This window comes from Poromitra crassiceps, assembly GCF_964638095.1.
Source record: "Poromitra crassiceps genome assembly, chromosome: 10".
Taxonomy (NCBI): Eukaryota; Metazoa; Chordata; class Actinopteri; order Beryciformes; family Melamphaidae; genus Poromitra; species Poromitra crassiceps.
The window spans coordinates 4,007,764-4,026,171 of NC_139631.1; the positions used below are offsets into that span (position 1 = coordinate 4,007,764).

Genomic DNA, 18,408 nt, shown 5'->3' on the forward strand with positions numbered 1-18,408 from the left:
GATGTGGTTTTAAGCCGTCACTCTCTGTTGGCTTGTGATTAAAGCTCCACTAGATGTGTGAAGAAGACCAGCTGAAAAATAGATGCAGACAGCATGTGTCACATCAGAGGAACAGAGCTATTTGGCATGACACATAATGATAATTACCCCAGACATATTGTAGTAATATAATGGTGTTTTATGCCACCTCTCTCTCTCTCTCACACACATACACACACACACGCACACGCACACGCACACGCACACACACACGCACGCACACACACACACACACACACACACACACACACACACACACACACACACACACACACACACACACACACACACACACACTTCTTTCTCCTCTATTTTTTTTAAATTAACCTTGTTGTTGCAGCTATCTATCTATCTATCTATCTATCTATCTATACTGTACCTATGTATATCCTGTGTATTCTTGTTGTTAGCTGTTGTTTCTATGTGTGGCCATCTGCCATTGGTCAGAACTTCAGAGGAAAGCAGGAAACAACAGACAGGGGAGACTTCTAATTGGTCCGTGGAGGATAAGTGCTCTTTCAAGGCAACAGTGTTTGGATGAGGAGTGGTAAAACAGCAGGTGCTGCTGTTGGCAGAGTCCTGGCTCTCAAATCAGAGCCCAAGGACTCCCGGAGGGCCTCTATAAGGGCTCCAGGGGATCCCTAGAAATAATGTCACATAATTTAGTTTAATTTAGTCATTATTTCCTTCATCATAGCTGGGTACAGGCACGGTTGGGACATATTCTTTCAAAATCTAATCACACTCTCACTTTCCCGGGATCGGGCTATCTTATGTGATTCATTTATTTTGTTGTTTTTGACCCATTCTGCTCTCTGTTGAGTCGTTAATGTAATTTTGTTTCTGTTGCCGCAACTCGCCAGCATTGATTTGTTCTCTTTTTCCCACAGCGCTGGCCAGCAGGGCTGTGGGGGTCAGAAGATGGGAAAGTCAGGACACTCACTCACTCATGGATGTTTAGTGAAGGGGGCGGGGCTAGGGAAGAGGGGGCCATTAGCAGGAAGCTGGTAGGTAGTTGGGGTTTGAGGGGTGGATAGGGGGAGTGGTTAAGGGGATGTCGGTGGTGGGGCCCAAGGAACAGGGGAGGGGCTAGGGAAAAGGGGCCATAGAGATAGGAAGGTCGTAGAGTTGGAATTTGAGGGGTGGGGATGGGGATTGGCTAGGGGGGTGTGGGTGATGGGAGCAGCTTGAGTGTTGTGTACAAGACTGTTGCAGGAGACATTGGCATGCATATTAAATGTTCTATTCTCTTGAGAATAGAGGGATGCTATTTTCTACCTGTTGTTGGACGGAGTGTCGGGGCTACTAACTAACGTCAAGGTGAAAAGTTGCATAATTGATAATTGAATAGCCGTGGAATGATTACGTTTCTGGTGCCTAGCAAGTCTGCTATAGAGACAGTCCGCATGTCTGGGAACGCCCACAAAATGTTAAACGGCTGGCGCGCGAGTGGGGTAAAACCGCCCATATATCTCATGGGCTGACTCACCAAAAGACGGTGCTGCAGCTCTAAACTACATGTTTGGGGGTTCTAGAGCAGAACACAAGACGTCTGCTCAGATGTGCGTTTACTGCGGTAGTTAAATCCCCGATCGTGTCTGCCTGGGCTGGGCTATCACCTCAATTCTAACTTTGCTGAATGGATAGAACGGGGTTTTTTACCCCACCCTGACCACGCCCCCAGCCAGGCTGAGCCAGCTAACTAGCGTCTATTGTGGGCGTTCCTAGAGCCTGTATGGGCGTTCCCTGTCTCTATACGGCCCCTCTGCGCTAGCCCCGCCCCCTTCCCTCACCATGCCCCCTCCCACCACCCACATCCCTCTATAGCCACTCCCCCTACCCACCCCTCGAAGACAGACGCACACTATGTCCCCACTAAGTTTAAACGGAGAACAACTTTCCCCCGCAAAAAAGTAAAGGAGAATATTTTCTAACTTTGTGAAGACGCTTTGAGTTAATCGTCTTGTGCTCCTGTTGAAAGATCACCTGTTTGGTTTCATCTGAACTGTTGTGTTTTTGTCTGAAGTTTGAATCGGCAAAACAACAAAAGAGTCAAGTGAAGCCAAGCAAAACACGCTGCTGTGCCAATAAGCTCCACTGTGAAATATGCATCTATTCAAATAAACATCAGCCCCGTCAAACAAAACAGATGTCATGCTTTTTGGATACGGTGCTCAATTATCCCAAATCAAACAGTGTTTCTCATTGAGACCGTGTTGCTGTACGCTCCATCCACACATCATTACAAGTTACGTGATCTCCTCCGTGAAAGTAGTATTATCATACACCCCAAACACAAAGGCCGACAAATCTCTGTTGGAGCTCCACACGCTCCATTGGGCTTAAAAAAACACACACATTGTGCTGTTGGTACAGTAATTGAACAGTGCACGCGGCTCCAAATTGTGTTTGGGGCTCATGGATCGCCCCGTGGGAGAGAGAGAGTGAGAGAGAGAGAGAGAAGTGTAGAGGATTTGTTTGTTTGTTTGTTTGTTTGTTTGTTTGAAAGATAAGTGACTTTGAAGCATTCAAGCTCGGAATCCTCATCCCGTGCAGCTGTGTCGAGTGCAAACGTTGCGTTCTCTGCACGCCCAACTTTGATAAAACATTAGGTTTAGGCATGGTGGTTGTTAGATAAGAAAACCCTAACCCTAATCTTAACCACCTCTTTTTTTTATTACTCGCCGCACCTTTTCAGGAAGAAGCAGTTGCGGCGGCGACCAATCACATGAGTTCGGGGCGTGGTCATCCCAGCCCATACACTAGGGGAAAACGATGGTCCGGGAGCGATGCCAACACGGTGATATCAGGACGTGCTGCGTTTTCACAACATTGTAGCTAGCTGCACAACACCTCTGCATAGCTACAACGAGAGACAACATTGTAGCTAGCTGCACAACACCTCTGCATAGCTACAACGAGAGACAACATTGTAGCTAGCTGCACAACACCTCTGCATAGCTACAACGAGAGACAACATTGTAGCTAGCTGCACAACACCTCTGCATAGCTACAACGAGAGACAACATTGTAGCTAGCTGCACAACACCTCTGCATAGCTACAACGAGAGACAACATTGTAGCTAGCTGCACAACACCTCTGCAGAGCTACAACGAGAGACAACATTGTAGCTAGCTGCACAACACCTCTGCAGAGCTACAACGAGACGTTTTCACAACATTGTAGCTAGCTGCACACAGGGCCGTAGCCAGGGTTCCGAAATAGGGGAGGTCCAGCAAGGGGAGGCGGATTCGAAAATCGAAAAAAAAAAAAAAAAGGTTTTTCTTTCCCCTTTTTAAGCCATATTTAGAGTAATATATCATTTTAAATCAACATTAGGATTATACTGTTGTGATGTCATTATTCAGTATATTCTCTTTCATGTCACCACCTGCTCAGGTCTCCTGTCAACATAATTGTAATTAACAAACACAAACTGTTTTAGCCAAATTCATATCAAAATGACACCTACAAACACAGGTACAAACCTGGTTAAATAAAGGCTAAAAAAAAAAAAATCTCTGAAATATTAAAAAAATCTCTGAAATATTAGGGGAGGTCCGGACCTCCCCGTCCTCATAGCTAGCTACGGCCCTGGCTGCACAACACCTCTGCATAGCTACAACGAGAGACGAGGCGCACCACAATCCATCACAATAGAGTCGAGCCATCAACAAACAAAGTTGCTACGATGTCAATAATCACGTCTGAATGACGAATGCAACCGTCGCCAAACACTCATTCTCTCTCAAACTCCTCTCCCCCCATGCCTCCCTTTCTCTCCCTCTTCTTCTTCTCTCTCTATACTGCAGTGGTTCTCAAATGGGTGGTCCGGGGGACCCCCAGGGGTCCTTGAGGGTTTTCCAGGGGGTCCCCAGCCAAAAGGGGGGGGGGTAATTTATTTTCGCTATAATTCCATTCATAAGTAACACAATTGGACTATTTTGGTCATGGGTTTTATACACTTTCTGTAATAGAACATCTAAAAGCATCAATCTTGTTATCATACGTGGGACCGTGGGACAAAATCCTATCAAATTGGCGTCTGTGGTCTTAATTTTTGTCAGTTTAGGGATCCTTCATGTGAAGAATTTGGAGAACAACTGCTCTATAATAGCCACGTCCCTTCCACCAGCGCTCTCTCCGCACCGTGGCTAAGACACATTACTGTGTGATCCGTCATGCGTAGCCTCTTGTCAAGTTCGGCGGCTAAAACCCGGGTAATCCCGCCATCGCCGAGGCTGTTAACGGGCTAATTACAGAATGTATCGGCCGTCGCTGCTCCCCATAATCCCCTCCGCTCACATTCACTTTGCCACCATTAAGGATCCCAGGGGATTAGTCTAACAATCACACCACCACCTCCTCCCTTTGATGCTCTCCGGGGATTAGTATTAAAATATACAGCGCGTGTCACAGAAACCATGGCACCGCTGTCAGGAGAGGGGGAATGGGATTGCCAAGCCGAGGGGGAGTCGTACACTCTTAAAAGAAAAGGTTGTCATATGTAAATTATACAAAATTGTACGGAGCGGCAAAAAGTGGCACTTCGGTCACAATCAGCAGGGAGGGCGACAGAACTATTCTGCATTATAGTACTGCAGGAAGTTCTTCCCATAATGCTATGCAGTTACTATGTGTCACTCATGACAAAACTCTGTTGCCTCTCAACCAAATACAAGCCAGTCCTTATATATCTTGTAATCGCTAACTATACTTCCATAACTTAACACAATATAACACAATGTAGTTCAAGTTCTACTACCCCTTACAGAAAAACCACATGAACTTCACGTGTGTGAAATTTAACATGTGACACATGTGATCACATGTGCAAAATGACATGTGATCACATGTGATTTTTGCACATGTGGACACATGTGAACCTCATGTGTTTTTGCTGTAAGGGACAGCTGTGTCACCAAAAAAGGTTACTCAAATGTTTCTATCAAAGCAGCTTTATAAGCATCATCCAGAGCAGATAAACAATATATTGTACAATACATAATACAAACAAACAGTGATGAACACAAGAAAAAAAACAATACAATGAAAATATGGTCAATTATAATACCCATAAAATATTTAAATCAACTCATTCTTTCAAGCGTAATTCTAGTTTTTCTATGATAATATACAGAACATTATAAAGGCATGCTGCCCTTTGAACAATTGGAGATATGACGCAGTACCTTCTGGCCTGGTGTTGCTCTCTGCAGTTACTGTGGAGAGAGCAGCCAACTGAAATGTCACTGTGATTCTCTTGGTCCTCCATTTTCTCGTTTTGGTCCAGAGCAATTAACTGTCTTCAGTCACATGTTCTATGGCTGCCGTGTTGGTTTCATCCGTGGCTGTTTATTAAGACAGGAGATTCGACACCTGAATATTTCACTGACATTCTACATACAGTACAGTAGTGCCATTTGCATTCAGCACCTCTTACTGTAGCTTAGTGAGAGCAAATGGAGCCCACCAGATGCTTTTCAGTCTCTAAAGGCCCAATTATGCTCTCCATTAAATACAGATACGGAGCTTTCTGTGTGTACTCTGCATTCATTTCCTGCATCATTCTGCAGGTTTTCTGAAAGCTTACGGATACGGATGAAATGGAGCAGTACCGCACACACTCACAGATTTGACTCGCTGCTGCCCACTAGTGGATGTAACATGATACCAACGTGCAAAGACGCATGGAGGTATGTGGGCAGTGATGTTTACATCGTTTGAAAAGGATGCATTTATTCTCGTATATATGGAGCATAATTGGGCCATTAGGGTGCTTTCTCATCAGAGAGACCCAGGCCCGGTTCCGAGCACCTGAGTACTGATCCCAATGTCCAGTGAGTTTGTACCACACCTGGGCGCGGATCAACCAACCGCACCCAGTTCCTGAAAGGTTCGCGTCAAGTTTGAAAACAACTGCAGCAAAACATGGAATTCAACTGCATTAAATGATGTTAATTGGCTGATTCGTAGGGCACGCAGCTCCACTCACAATGTAGACATTTGCAAGTGTTAAATCTTCAGAACCACCTGCAGAAGATACTTTTTCATACTACATTGTAGTCTTTGTCCTTGTTTCCCCCCTTAACTTCCTCAATAAGTTGGATGAACTTTTTTCAGAAGTTGATTTGTGACAACGTGGGACAGGGAGAGAGAACAGAAGGTATAAAAAGGGACAGAGACATCACAGCTCTAACTGATAGCTGCTACTTTAAAGCACAGTTCCTCTCCCTCCCAGCAACACCTGTATCTCTGAGAACAACACAGATGAAGAGGATGGAAAAAGACAGGGAAATGATAAACCAGCTATGTTTTTTATCATTTCACAGACGGAAGACTTTTATTTCTTTCTCTCTCACACATCAAGGTGATTAGAGTTTTTTTCAATTTTCATTAGTTTTTATTTTATTTCTTTATTTCTTTATTTTTGTTATTAGTTTAGTCTTTGTTTGTAATATGGGGTGCAGTATTTGTCAGGGGCGAGATTCAAAAACGTCAGAAAAAGTTTTGTGTAATAAAAACTCTCAAAACAAAACATCATCCCATAAAAAAAAGTATTTACTTATATGACAGATGAACATCCATCCACAAAAGACAACTATAAAAGATGTCAGTCATTGTGTTTCTGATTAAATCCACCCAAAATAGGCTTACAGGCAATGTACACCAGTTGCGTTACGGCTGCGTTGCGGATCCGATCGACTCTCGCCCATGATGGGCGATACATGCAGTACGGAAAAATTGCGCACCTGTTCTATTTTTGTCAGATTCCACAAGTCTGACAGATTACATGAGAGTGGGTCTGTTCGCAGCCGTGCGGTTAGGGTTAGCCTCGTTTTTATTTTTTACTTCAGTTAATGAAAATGTCGTTTCTGTTATTTATAGCTTTCGTTAATGATATCTTCCCTCTCCAGCCATCTTTCTCTCTTCCTTATAGCCACCTGCAGAACTCTCACGCTCTCTTACCCCTTTCACCATGCCTGTTTCTGCTTCAGCGATGCTATCATCACCGCCGCGCCCATAATCACCATGAAGAAGAACACCTTCTCAGGTACGACGTCAGCGATGAGAAAAGCTGGAGGTGTAAACGTGAACTTCCTGATGACAGAGAGTGTTAATGATCAGTGCTTGTTTGACTGCTGCAGGGCCCAACGCTGAGCTCTCTGTCTCACCTGCTAACTGTTAGAATAAACTTACACCTCTCTGCTGTGTTAGCATTTACAGGCTCACTCACCCACACACACACACACACACACACACACGCACACACACACGCACACACACACACACACACACACACACACACACACACACACACGCACACACACACACACGCACACACACACACACACTTTCTAATTTCCATGCAAAATTTCACACATACTTAGTACGTCTTTGTTCTCTTTTCTGACACATTAGTTCCTAATAATTATTCATGCAGATTCAATCACATTATGAACAGGCCTGCAGGCCTGATCGGAGACAGACATCAACGTCACCATCAGTACGACTCTTTCACTTTATATTACAAAACACAGCTAGCTTACAGAGTAAAAATATCTTTACTTATTTTTTTATTAGCTTCATTCAGCCCTCTAGAGCGTCCGCACCGGCCAAGTTCCCCTGCTCTCTCAGCTCTGCCTCTGATACATTTGATGATACATTTTTGGACAATAAAGTCTCTCCCCTCCTCTGAACTCATCCCCACCCCCGCCTCTCTGGTGCTTAAAAAGAAGACATTTCTTGTTTTGGAGTGAAAGTGGAGGGCCAATTCTGCGCTAGAAAGCAATTAAGTGCTTGTCCATACACGCACACACACGCACGCACACGCACACACACACACGCACACGCACACGCACACACACACAAGCATCCAAGCCTCCAGACAAGCTCCCTCTAAAGACCAGAAAAAAAGAAACTTTTCAGCTAAGAGTGTTTTGAGAGAGAGAGAGAGAGAGGGGGAGAGGGAGAGGGAGAGAGAGAGAGAGAGAGGGGGAGAGGGAGAGGGAGAGAGAGAGAGAGAGGGAGAGGGAGAGAGGCGGAAAGTAGCGGCGAGCTAACCAGATATGGACGATCGAAATGATTGGAAACGCTGTTGGAGGGCTCATCTGAGGTAATAATAATAATAACCATCATCATCATCATCAAGCATGGGCGCACACACACACACACACACACACACACACACACACACACCCTCATCACCACCACCACAACGACAAACAACAATCCCTGCCAATGAACTACCACAATAGCCCACACAAACACAAAAGACAGATGACCCCCTTCTCCCATGACACATGATCCACATCTAATGAACACAATGGGAAGAAAAAGATGGCGAGAAGAAGGCAGTGTTAGTGAGAGAGAGATAGAGGCAGCGAAAAAGAGATGGATGATGGGAGAGAAAGGGGGCGAGAGAGAGAGTGGTGTGTGTGTGTGTGGGGGGGGGGGGTTGATGCGACAGCCACGGCACAGTACAGAAAAAGAAAAAAAGAAGCAGATGACAAACGTGCTAAGAGGAGAAAGGTATTGCCACGGTCACCTCGCTCATGGATTGGTTCTAATGGCTGTCAATCAAAAGTGGGTGAAGCTTATATCGTAGTTATGCAGACACCAAAGTCGATATAGAGGACTTCCGGGTTGGAGCTGTCTCTCTCTCTGACCTCGATGTGACAGCCGAGTCAGCAGTTTATCATTATCTATGTTTGTGATGTCATTTATTTTCGAGTTATATGTCCGCGTGTTTATGTCTAAAGCTGTATGTTCACCGAGACGGAACGCTGGTGAACCAAGGAGCGCGAGCTGACGGGAGACAAGCAACTGCATCAGCGATGCTATCCTTTCCAGCTAACGTCCATGTGGCGATGCTATCCTTTCCAGCTAACATCCATGTGACGATGCTATCCTTTCCAGCTAACGTCCATGTGACGATGCTATCCTTTCCAGCTAACATCCATGTGACGATGCTATCCTTTCCAGCTAACGTCCATGTGACGATGCTATCCTTTCCAGCTAACGTCCATGTGACGATGCTATCCTTTCCAGCTAACGTCCATGTGGCGATGCTATCCTTTCCAGCTAACATCCATGTGGCGATGCTATCCTTTCCAGCTAACGTCCATGTGACGATGCTATCCTTTCCAGCTAACGTCCATGTGGCGATGCTATCCTTTCCAGCTAACGTCCATGTGACGATGCTATCCTTTCCAGCTAACGTCCATGTGACGATGCTATCCTTTCCAGCTAACGTCCATGTGACGATGCTATCCTTTCCAGCTAACGTCCATGTGACGATGCTATCCTTTCCAGCTAACGTCCATGTGACGATGCTATCCTTTCCAGCTAACATCCATGTGGTGATGCTATCCTTTCCAGCTAACGTCCATGTGGTGATGCTATCCTTTCCAGCTAACGTCCATGTGACGATGCTATCCTTTCAAGCTAACATCACACAACTGGGGAGGATTTAGTAAATTGTCTTGAATGTAGCGTAATGTGACGTGTGCATCAGTTAGACCTGTACGTTGTGATGTGTGCATCAGGTAGACCTGTACGTTGTGCATCAGGTAGACCTGTACGTTGTGATGTGTGCATCAGGTAGACCTGTACGTTGTGCATCAGGTAGACCTGTACGTTGTGCATCAGGTAGACGACTGTACATTGTGACGTGTGCATCAGGTGGACCTGTACGTTGTGCATCAGGTAGACCTGTACGTTGTGATGTGTGCATCAGGTAGACCTGTACATTGTGATGTGTGCATCAGGTAGACCTGTACGTTGTGCATCAGGTAGACCTGTACGTTGTGACGTGTGCATCAGGTAGACCTGTACGTTGTGCATCAGGTAGACCTGTACGTTGTGACGTGTGCATCAGGTAGACCTGTACGTTGTGTATCAGGTAGACCTGTACGTTGTGATGTGTGCATCAGGTAGACCTGTACGTTGTGCATCAGTTAGACCTGTACGTTGTGATGTGTGCATCAGGTAGACCTGTACGTTGTGCATCAGGTAGACCTGTACGTTGTGACGTGTGCATCAGGTGGACCTGTACGTTGTGCATCAGGTAGACCTGTACGTTGTGCATTGGGTGAAGTTTAGTTGCCTTTGCAGTTTCTTTCCATGGCCTTTTACTGGATTGTACTTTTTATTCCTGGCGTGTTTTTCTTGGTTGGATGTTGCATATGTAGCAGTTGGCAGTGTGTGATGTGGTTAACGATGCATGCGGCACTTGGCATGGCATCGTGGTGAGGGGGACACGTCGTTTTTGGCATTTTGGCATTACGTAATGCTGACAGCATATGGCAATTTGGCAACAAAATACGAAGTAAAATAACATTGAGTGGGGCGCGGCGGTGACTCACCGAGTATAGACCATGTGCAATAAGGCTCAGTTCTCCCCGCAGAGACCCGGGTTCGAATCACACCTGCGCTCATTTGCTGCGTAACCCGCACCCCCCCCCCCCCCCCCACCCACACACACTCTCTCTCTCCCATACTTCCCTGTCTCTCCCACAATATAGCCTAAAACATGAACATGCCAAAAATATAATAATAATCATCATAATAATCATCATAATAGTAATAATAACAACATTGAGTTGGCAACCTTACGAGAAATAGTTAATAAAATGTGTACATTGGTGACATTTATAGTTTTGCCCATGCAGGGCGCCTGATTTTTTCTTTTCTTTTCTTTATTTCATTGGCACGCGCGCAGCACTGCGTGGAGTGTATATACAATAAAGAATCACTTGTGCTGCTAATGACTGTGGTGTGACAGTGTTTAGAGCCATTAGAGGGAATATGAGCCAGAGAAGAAGAGAGACATCTCATAATGCACCACCCACACACTCTCCACACTGTGAGAGGCGAGGAGGGAGAGAGCAGGGAGAGAGAGCAGGGAGAGAGGAGGGAGAGCGAGCAGGAGGGAGAGAGAGCAGAGAGAGAGGGAGGGAGAGAGAGAGGAGGGAGAGGAGGGAGAGAGAGAAGGGAGAGAGGAGGGAGAGGAGGGAGAGAGAGAAGGGAGAGAGGGAGGGAGAGAGAGCAGGAGAGGAGAGAGAGCAGGGAGAGAGGAGGGAGAGAGAGAAGGAGGGAGAGGAGGGAGAGGAGAGAGAGAAGGGAGAGAGGAGGGAGAGAGAGAAGGAGGGAGAGGAGAGAGAGAAGGGAGAGAGGAGGGAGAGGGAGCAGGAGAGGAGAGAGAGAAGGGAGAGAGAGCAGGAGAGGAGAGAGAGAAGGGAGAGAGGAGGGAGAGAGAGCAGGAGAGGAGAGAGAGCAGGGAGAGAGGAGGGAGAGAGAGCAGGGAGAGAGGAGGGAGAGAGCAGGGAGAGAGGAGGGAGAGCGAGCAGGAGGGAGAGAGAGCAGGGAGAGAGAGAGGGAGGGAGAGGAGGGAGAGCGAGCAGGAGGGAGAGAGAGCAGGGAGAGAGAGAGGGAGGGAGAGGAGGGAGAGGAGGGAGAGAGAGCAGAGGGACAGGGGAGAGAGGAGGGAGAGAGCAGGAGGGAGAGAGAGCGAGGGAGAGGAGGGAGAAAGAGCAGGAGGGGAGGAGAGGGGGTGAAAGAGAGGATCAGAGAACGGGTAAAAAAAAGTGGAGAGAAGTGAAAAAGATCAATTGGGAAAATGCGAAGGGAAAAGAGGTGAAGAGAGAGTGAGGGAAGGAAGGGAAGAAAGAGAGACAGATAGAAGAGAAAGAAATAGAGAAAGAAAGATAAATAGAAAGAAAGAAAGAGAGCGAGGCAGAGTGAGAGGATGGCAGTGGTGACTACAGGCTCTCCCTGTGTGTCTATCTTTGATCTAAATGTACTTTGGCATTTCTCCTCTCCTCTCCTCAGATGCAATTAGACTCCTCGCTAGCCAAGCAGACGCAGATGAAATGGCTGCTTAATGACTTCCTCGGCAACCCGCCCCGGCAACGCAAACCTCCCATCTGGAGCCTCCTGTTCCCCTCCTCGCCCCCTCTCCTCCTCCTCCTCCTCCTCCTCGCCCCCTCTCCTCCTCCTCCTCCTCCTCCTCCTCCCTCCCTCCTCCTCCTCCTCCTCCCTCCCTCCTCCTCCTTCGTTCTCCTCCTTGTTTTTCCCTTTGGATTCCAGTTCTTGTCGTCTGCTCTCTTTTGAGCCGTTCTCTGCACCATGTCTCTCTTGTTAACATGTCGTTGTTTGAGCGAGCGAGCTGACTAAGCACGCACAGCCTTATTTTGCCAAAAGAATAAATTCTGACTTGAGCAGGCTGCTTGGCTAAGAACATATTTGTATTCAAGAAAACAGAGCGGGGAAAGCCTGGCTGCTCGAGTGCTAAATGAGTTTTGTGAAACAAAAAAGGTGCTCACATTGGGATAAGTATAATAACGTCCACAGCATCAGTGGATTCCCCCTTTTTGGACTTTTTTTTTTTCTGCTTTGATTTTTATTTAACCAGGCTATTTTTTTACTAAGAACATCATCTTTTTAATCCAGGCTATTTGTCTTATTTGAACAGACTAGATGACTAAATCATAATTAAACATCCTTAATAAAGGGACACTCCACCAAAAAACAATGCAGATTTATTTTGCACATGCTCTCACACATTCATTTAGTTTGATTTTGTTATTTGCGAGTTTATTTGAGTCAAGTTGTGGACCAGTGATTTCATACATGAATGAGTTGGCAATGCATGCTGCATGGCATTAGATATTTAAGCTGCATTTCCCCCCCCATTTTTAAATTAACTGCTGCCTCTGCAAAGAAAAAAGGAAGTTCATAACGCGACATATTTTGAAAGGTTATTCCCTGCCAGGTGATTGACAGTAAGCAGAGCGTAACATGATGCACATATTCTGCTCTGAAGACACTCGGGGACAATGAAATGACCATAAAGCAGAAGCTCTGAGATGAAGGCTTCCTATTTAGCGTGATGGATTATCTCGCTGGGGCAATTTTCAAGTCTGCGGGAGCTGTTTTTCATACTGTATAGAGTGAATGGCAGCACATGGAGGGAACAAGCGCTGATATCTCCAGCTGGGCTGATGTGTGCAGAATAACCCAGGGGAGAGAGGAAAACCACAGGATTGGCACAAACATAAAGAAACTGTTTTTTTCCCCCAGATCTGAGTGAAAAGCTATCATTTCGGTATTTTATTAGGATTTGTTGGGTATATTTTTAATTGTACTAATTGTCTTTTATTTTATTTTTATGCTTATTTTTATTGTTTATTCACTGTGCCTTACTTCCCCATGTTATCCTCCCCCCTGCGTGGCAGGCACACCCACGCGTTACCCGCAGACTCTGACAAGTGCATGGGGTATGCACTCATACTGTCATACACTTACACACATCCAGGCATACACACACCAGTGCACATTTTATCACAGACATCTTAAGGACCGCAATGGAAATAAGCTGTTAGCTTTATTGCGTTTTTTATCCTTTTGATAATGGTGGGCCTGTGTATGTATATATGTATATACTGTTTGTTCATTATCAATAAAGAACTCAATCAATCGATCAATCAATTTCAATCGGGAGAGACACATTCTAGATTAACAATGATTTATTCAATAATTGACTCCATCATGTCAGCTTGATAATGACATCATGATCAGCAGTGATAATGACATCATGATCAGCAGTGATAATGACAACATGATCAGCAGTGATAATGACATCATGATCAGCAGTGATAATGACATCATGATCAGCAGTGATAATGACAACATGATCAGCCGTGATAATGACATCATGATCAGCAGTGATAATGACAACATGATCAGCAGGGGTAGTGCAGCCAGGAGTAGGATTGAATATCCCCCACCCGTGGAGTCTAGACCTGGTGGTGGTGAAGATGAGGTCTTGGTCTTGCTGGAGAAGGCTTCTGAATCTGAAGACCTCGGAGAGGACTGGAGGAGAATGGGGTGGAGGAGGGACGCAGGAACGCACTGAAAACCCAGCAGACCACACAGAGAGAAAAGGCGGCTTTTAGCTTTGACCGCCAGATGATGATAGGCTGAATGGGAAGATGTGTCTTACTCTGATTGGTTTAATCTCAACGTTACCGCCCACGAACAGTGACACTAGATGGAAGCGGGAAAAGGGGTGATTGATGACGGAGTGTTATGAATGAGAGGGCGTGACAATTGAAGGGTTTCTCCTAAAAGCGGGAAAGAGTTGAATGAAGACGGAGGGGATGAATCAGTGCCCGTGTACAACTAGACGGTTTCTCAGGGAGAGTGAATGAGTGTGAACAACTATCAGGTCTCCCTTTCAGAATCTTCGCTGAGCTCCATATGTGGTGTCTCTTCCAGAGTGACAACAATGTGATCTATTTTGTTTATTATATTTTCTTTCTTTCTTTTATCAAGTTTGGCTTGGAACCTGTGCCCCTCGTGTTGCTAGGCAGGCGATCTACTGCTGCACCTCCTGGATGCCCCTAAGACACACAGGTATTATTACACTTAAAGTGTGTCTTTCTGACACTTTTCTCACCTGCATTTTCCCACTGGGTAATGGGATTCAAACCGTCAACCTCCTAGTCCCCGGCCTGCTTGTCGGCCCTGCAGTCTCTCCATCCTCTTTTTCCTCGTTTCTTTCCACATCACTGCCTCTTTTGCTGCACTCCCCTCATCTTTCCTCCGGGGGGAGGGCACTTCTTTCTAATCGGCCTGAGTAATGCAAATTTAATGAATTTGGCAGTGAAGTCGCATGGTGTGGGTATGCACAAACGTGCACAAACAAGCAGAGTGCTGCGACACACACGCACGCACACACACATACGCACACGCGCACGCACACACACACACATACGCACACACACACACGCGCGTGCATGCGCGCACACACACACACACACACACACACACACACACAGGTATGCTTACTCAAAGCCACAAAAGCAGCAAGCCATACACACAAACAACACACACTTACTTCCAGAGACAGATACAAAGAAAGCACACACATAAAGACACACACACATGCGTGCGCACGCGTGCGCGAACACACGCACACACACACACACACATACAGGGTTGGGTGTTAGCCATATGGAGCCAAACAGGACGTTGTACAGTGGTTCCTCTGCGTATCTCTGGTCTCCATGGATACTGGTAGCCTCACAACAGATGGACACACACACACACACACACACACACACACACAGTAACTCTTCCCCTCTGCTCTCCAGGTCATTCATTTTCAATGTACAGCTTTCCCTGGTGTTAATTAATATGGCGTAGCTCCTTTCTATCTCTCTATTTGCTCTCTTGTATTGTGCTGTTTGCCGTGCTGCAAGGTAATCTTCCCACAAGGGAGAATACAGTATTTACAGTAACCTTGAACACACATGCATATAAACACGTACACACACACACACACACACACACACACACACACACACACACACTCTCTCTCTCTCTCTCTCTCTCTCTCTCTCTCTCTCTCTCACTCTCTATAGAGTGCCAAAGTCACGCCCACTTCATCTGTCGTTCTTTTTTCCATAGACATTTCTTATAAAAATAATTTTACTTGGTGAAATCAGCTATATTTACAGTCAGGAGAGACCATAGAACATTTCACTCGCACCAAAACTTACAAACAAAGCGTTGGGGGAAAAAATTATCCGCAATTGTTTAAAGTTTTGGTCCAATAGAAATGTTCTATGGTCTCTCCTGACTGTAAATATAGGTGAATGTCTATGGAAAAAAGAATTGTGGATGAAATTTCTTGGTGCGTATGTGTACACCGGAAGTGGGCGTGGCTCTGGCCCTCTAATACATGCTTTGCTGAGTTTTGTTCTCTTTTATCCATCAGATGTTTCAAGGAGGGAGAACTCTGCTCATCTCTTTGCTGGGACAGGTGCGTACGGGACAGGTGCGTACGGGACAGGTGCGTACGGGACAAGGACAAAGCCTTCATCAAATGTAAAAATGGAGTCCCACACACTGTCCAAACTTGCAATAAAGGTTTATTTTGTGACGTTTCAAAATAATACAAAATAAACCTTTATTGAACGTTTGGACAGTGTGCGGGACGCCCTTTTTTACATTTGAAGGAGGGATCTGTGTAATGTTAAAATAAAACTCTGCCAGCAGTATTAACCTGGCATAGATTCATGATAAATGTACAGATTGGGACCTGCTCATATGACGATCTATCTCATATTCTGCTGTATATTACTATCACGGAGAATATGCTCCTTTCTTCTCTCATTTGTCTGAACTTCTCATCCAGGGAGGCTCTTCTGTGACGGCCCAATGAGTCATAATGAGGCTAAAAACCACTAAATGTCCAATTTCTGAAACTAATGGGAGAAGAAATAGGGCGGCTCCCCTTGTGAACTGAGGACAATCACACAGACAAGAGGAGCGAATGGGAAATTAATCAGCAAATAATTGAGTTTGACAGATCACTCCTCAGCCAATTAGAAGTGGGCTTACTGAAGTGGAACCCATCTATCCGGCCAGTTAGATATAGGTTTGTTGTGGCGTTACCACAGGAGTTGTCAGATGATGATGATAATGAACAAACTACTCGAGGTTGTATGAATCAAGCTGCAGATGTGGAGATATGGCAGGCTGGCTGATAAAACATAGGCTATTTACACATGAAACATCCAGCATAAGATCTTCCATAGTGGCATACAGTAAGTGCACCAAAAACACAGGTTTATTAATAGCATTAATAGCAAGTAGTGGAGAAAAAAATATATAAATATAAATAAATCATATATTTTATATATATATATATATATATATATATATATATATATATATATATATATATATATATATATAGCAGTAGAAAGGAAAGCTGTTCCTGCTCCAGCTGCACCCGGGACTAGCAGCACAGCTGTGCACAGGGCACTACTTTCTTATATATATATATATATATATAAATATATATATATATATATATATATATATATATATATATATATATATATATATATATATATATACAGTATATATATATATATATATTTTTTTTTTATATATATATATATATATATGTATGTATTCTTCTAACTCTCTCCTCTGCTCTCATGCAAATGACAGAAATATAGAATAAACTGGTCATACCCACTGTGGATAGGTGTGAGAAAAATATGCCTATGAACATTTAAAAAAAAGAGAGTACAGGGCTCGCGGCTATCACCGAACAGCTACCAGAGCCCAACCCATTTTTGTCCCACCAATTTAGTTTGTTTTTCTGTTTTGAACATGGGATGCCTTCAGGCACTTCAACCAATAGCTCAATAGCACATGCATGCAATTTTAAATATTGATGATATATTGATTGTTGAGTGGTAACAAAAAACAATGTTAGTTGAAGAATTACACGGGTGTTATTTGCAGTTATTATCCATTTAATTCTGTCTACATCTAGTTTACATCCCCCCAATCATTTTACAACGTAAGCGGTACACAATGAGATTTTCATTTACTCGTTGTTAGAATACAGGGTAGGTTGATAAAACAAGTCCTGATGTCTCCAACTATGCTGCTGACAGTGTGCAGACAATCCAGGAATAGTGTGGGGGACATGGGAGAACCAGACGATTGGCACTAAAAAAAAAAAAGAAAGAAAAAAAACATTATCCTTCAAGATTCCTTCGCTCGTTTATCTCTCTTTCTTATTCTCCTCTCAATCTCACCTGCTGTGCATGCCAGCCAATCATAATGAAACACCTTCAGTGTGTCAGAGCTAGAGACTCAGCATGAACTCACTGCTGCCCAATCTCTCTCTCTCTCTCTCTCTCACACACACACACACACACACACACACACACACGCAAAAACACTAACATGCGCCGCATATAGCGTGCAGCCATAAACACACATACACACACACACACACACACACATCCACATGGACGCATACGGCGCAAACACACTGGAAACGGAAGCAACGCAGAAGCGAGGCAAAGCGTCACACATACACACGCACGCACACATACACACGCACATGCACGTGTGCACAGTGCACACACACACACACACACACACACACACACACACACACACATGCACGTGTGCACACACACACACACACACACACACACACAGGTTACCATGAAGAGAAAGAAAAACCAGAAGCCTTTTCCATCCAAATGTCAAGCAAATAGAACATACACTTATCACAATGTGAGAAAAAAATGGAAAAGAAAATCAGCTCGGTTGTAGTGAATACATTGGAATGAATTTACATATTGTCCCTCTTGAGTAAAAACCTCATACCTCAATTTATGTCATTTTGATGTTTTCATTTGAACTGAAGGATTGATCGCATGCTCCTCTGTGGATTTGAGAAAATGATTTGCCTTGTAAAATCCTTTCAAAACCCAGCGGATAATATCAAAAATGCATCAAGTTATCGTGGCTGTTAATGATCTCCT

General features: G+C 44.7%; 1 protein-coding gene across 1 annotated transcript in view; it reads left to right on the forward strand.

Moving 5' to 3' along the window:
* Nucleotides 1-4,464: 4,464 nt before the first annotated feature.
* The window catches only part of LOC310783784 (solute carrier family 22 member 23-like), a gene marked incomplete at both ends in the record, with an annotated part of 117,613 nt that continues 103,669 nt past the window's right edge, over nt 4,465-18,408 (forward strand). The window contains 6 exons of the mRNA XM_083644689.1: nt 4,465-4,517; nt 7,039-7,094; nt 9,589-9,596; nt 9,921-9,944; nt 10,031-10,093; nt 13,599-13,794. Coding sequence (XP_083500815.1) covers nt 4,465-4,517; nt 7,039-7,094; nt 9,589-9,596; nt 9,921-9,944; nt 10,031-10,093; nt 13,599-13,794 — 400 coding nt within the window. The remainder of the gene's footprint in view (nt 4,518-7,038; nt 7,095-9,588; nt 9,597-9,920; nt 9,945-10,030; nt 10,094-13,598; nt 13,795-18,408) is intronic.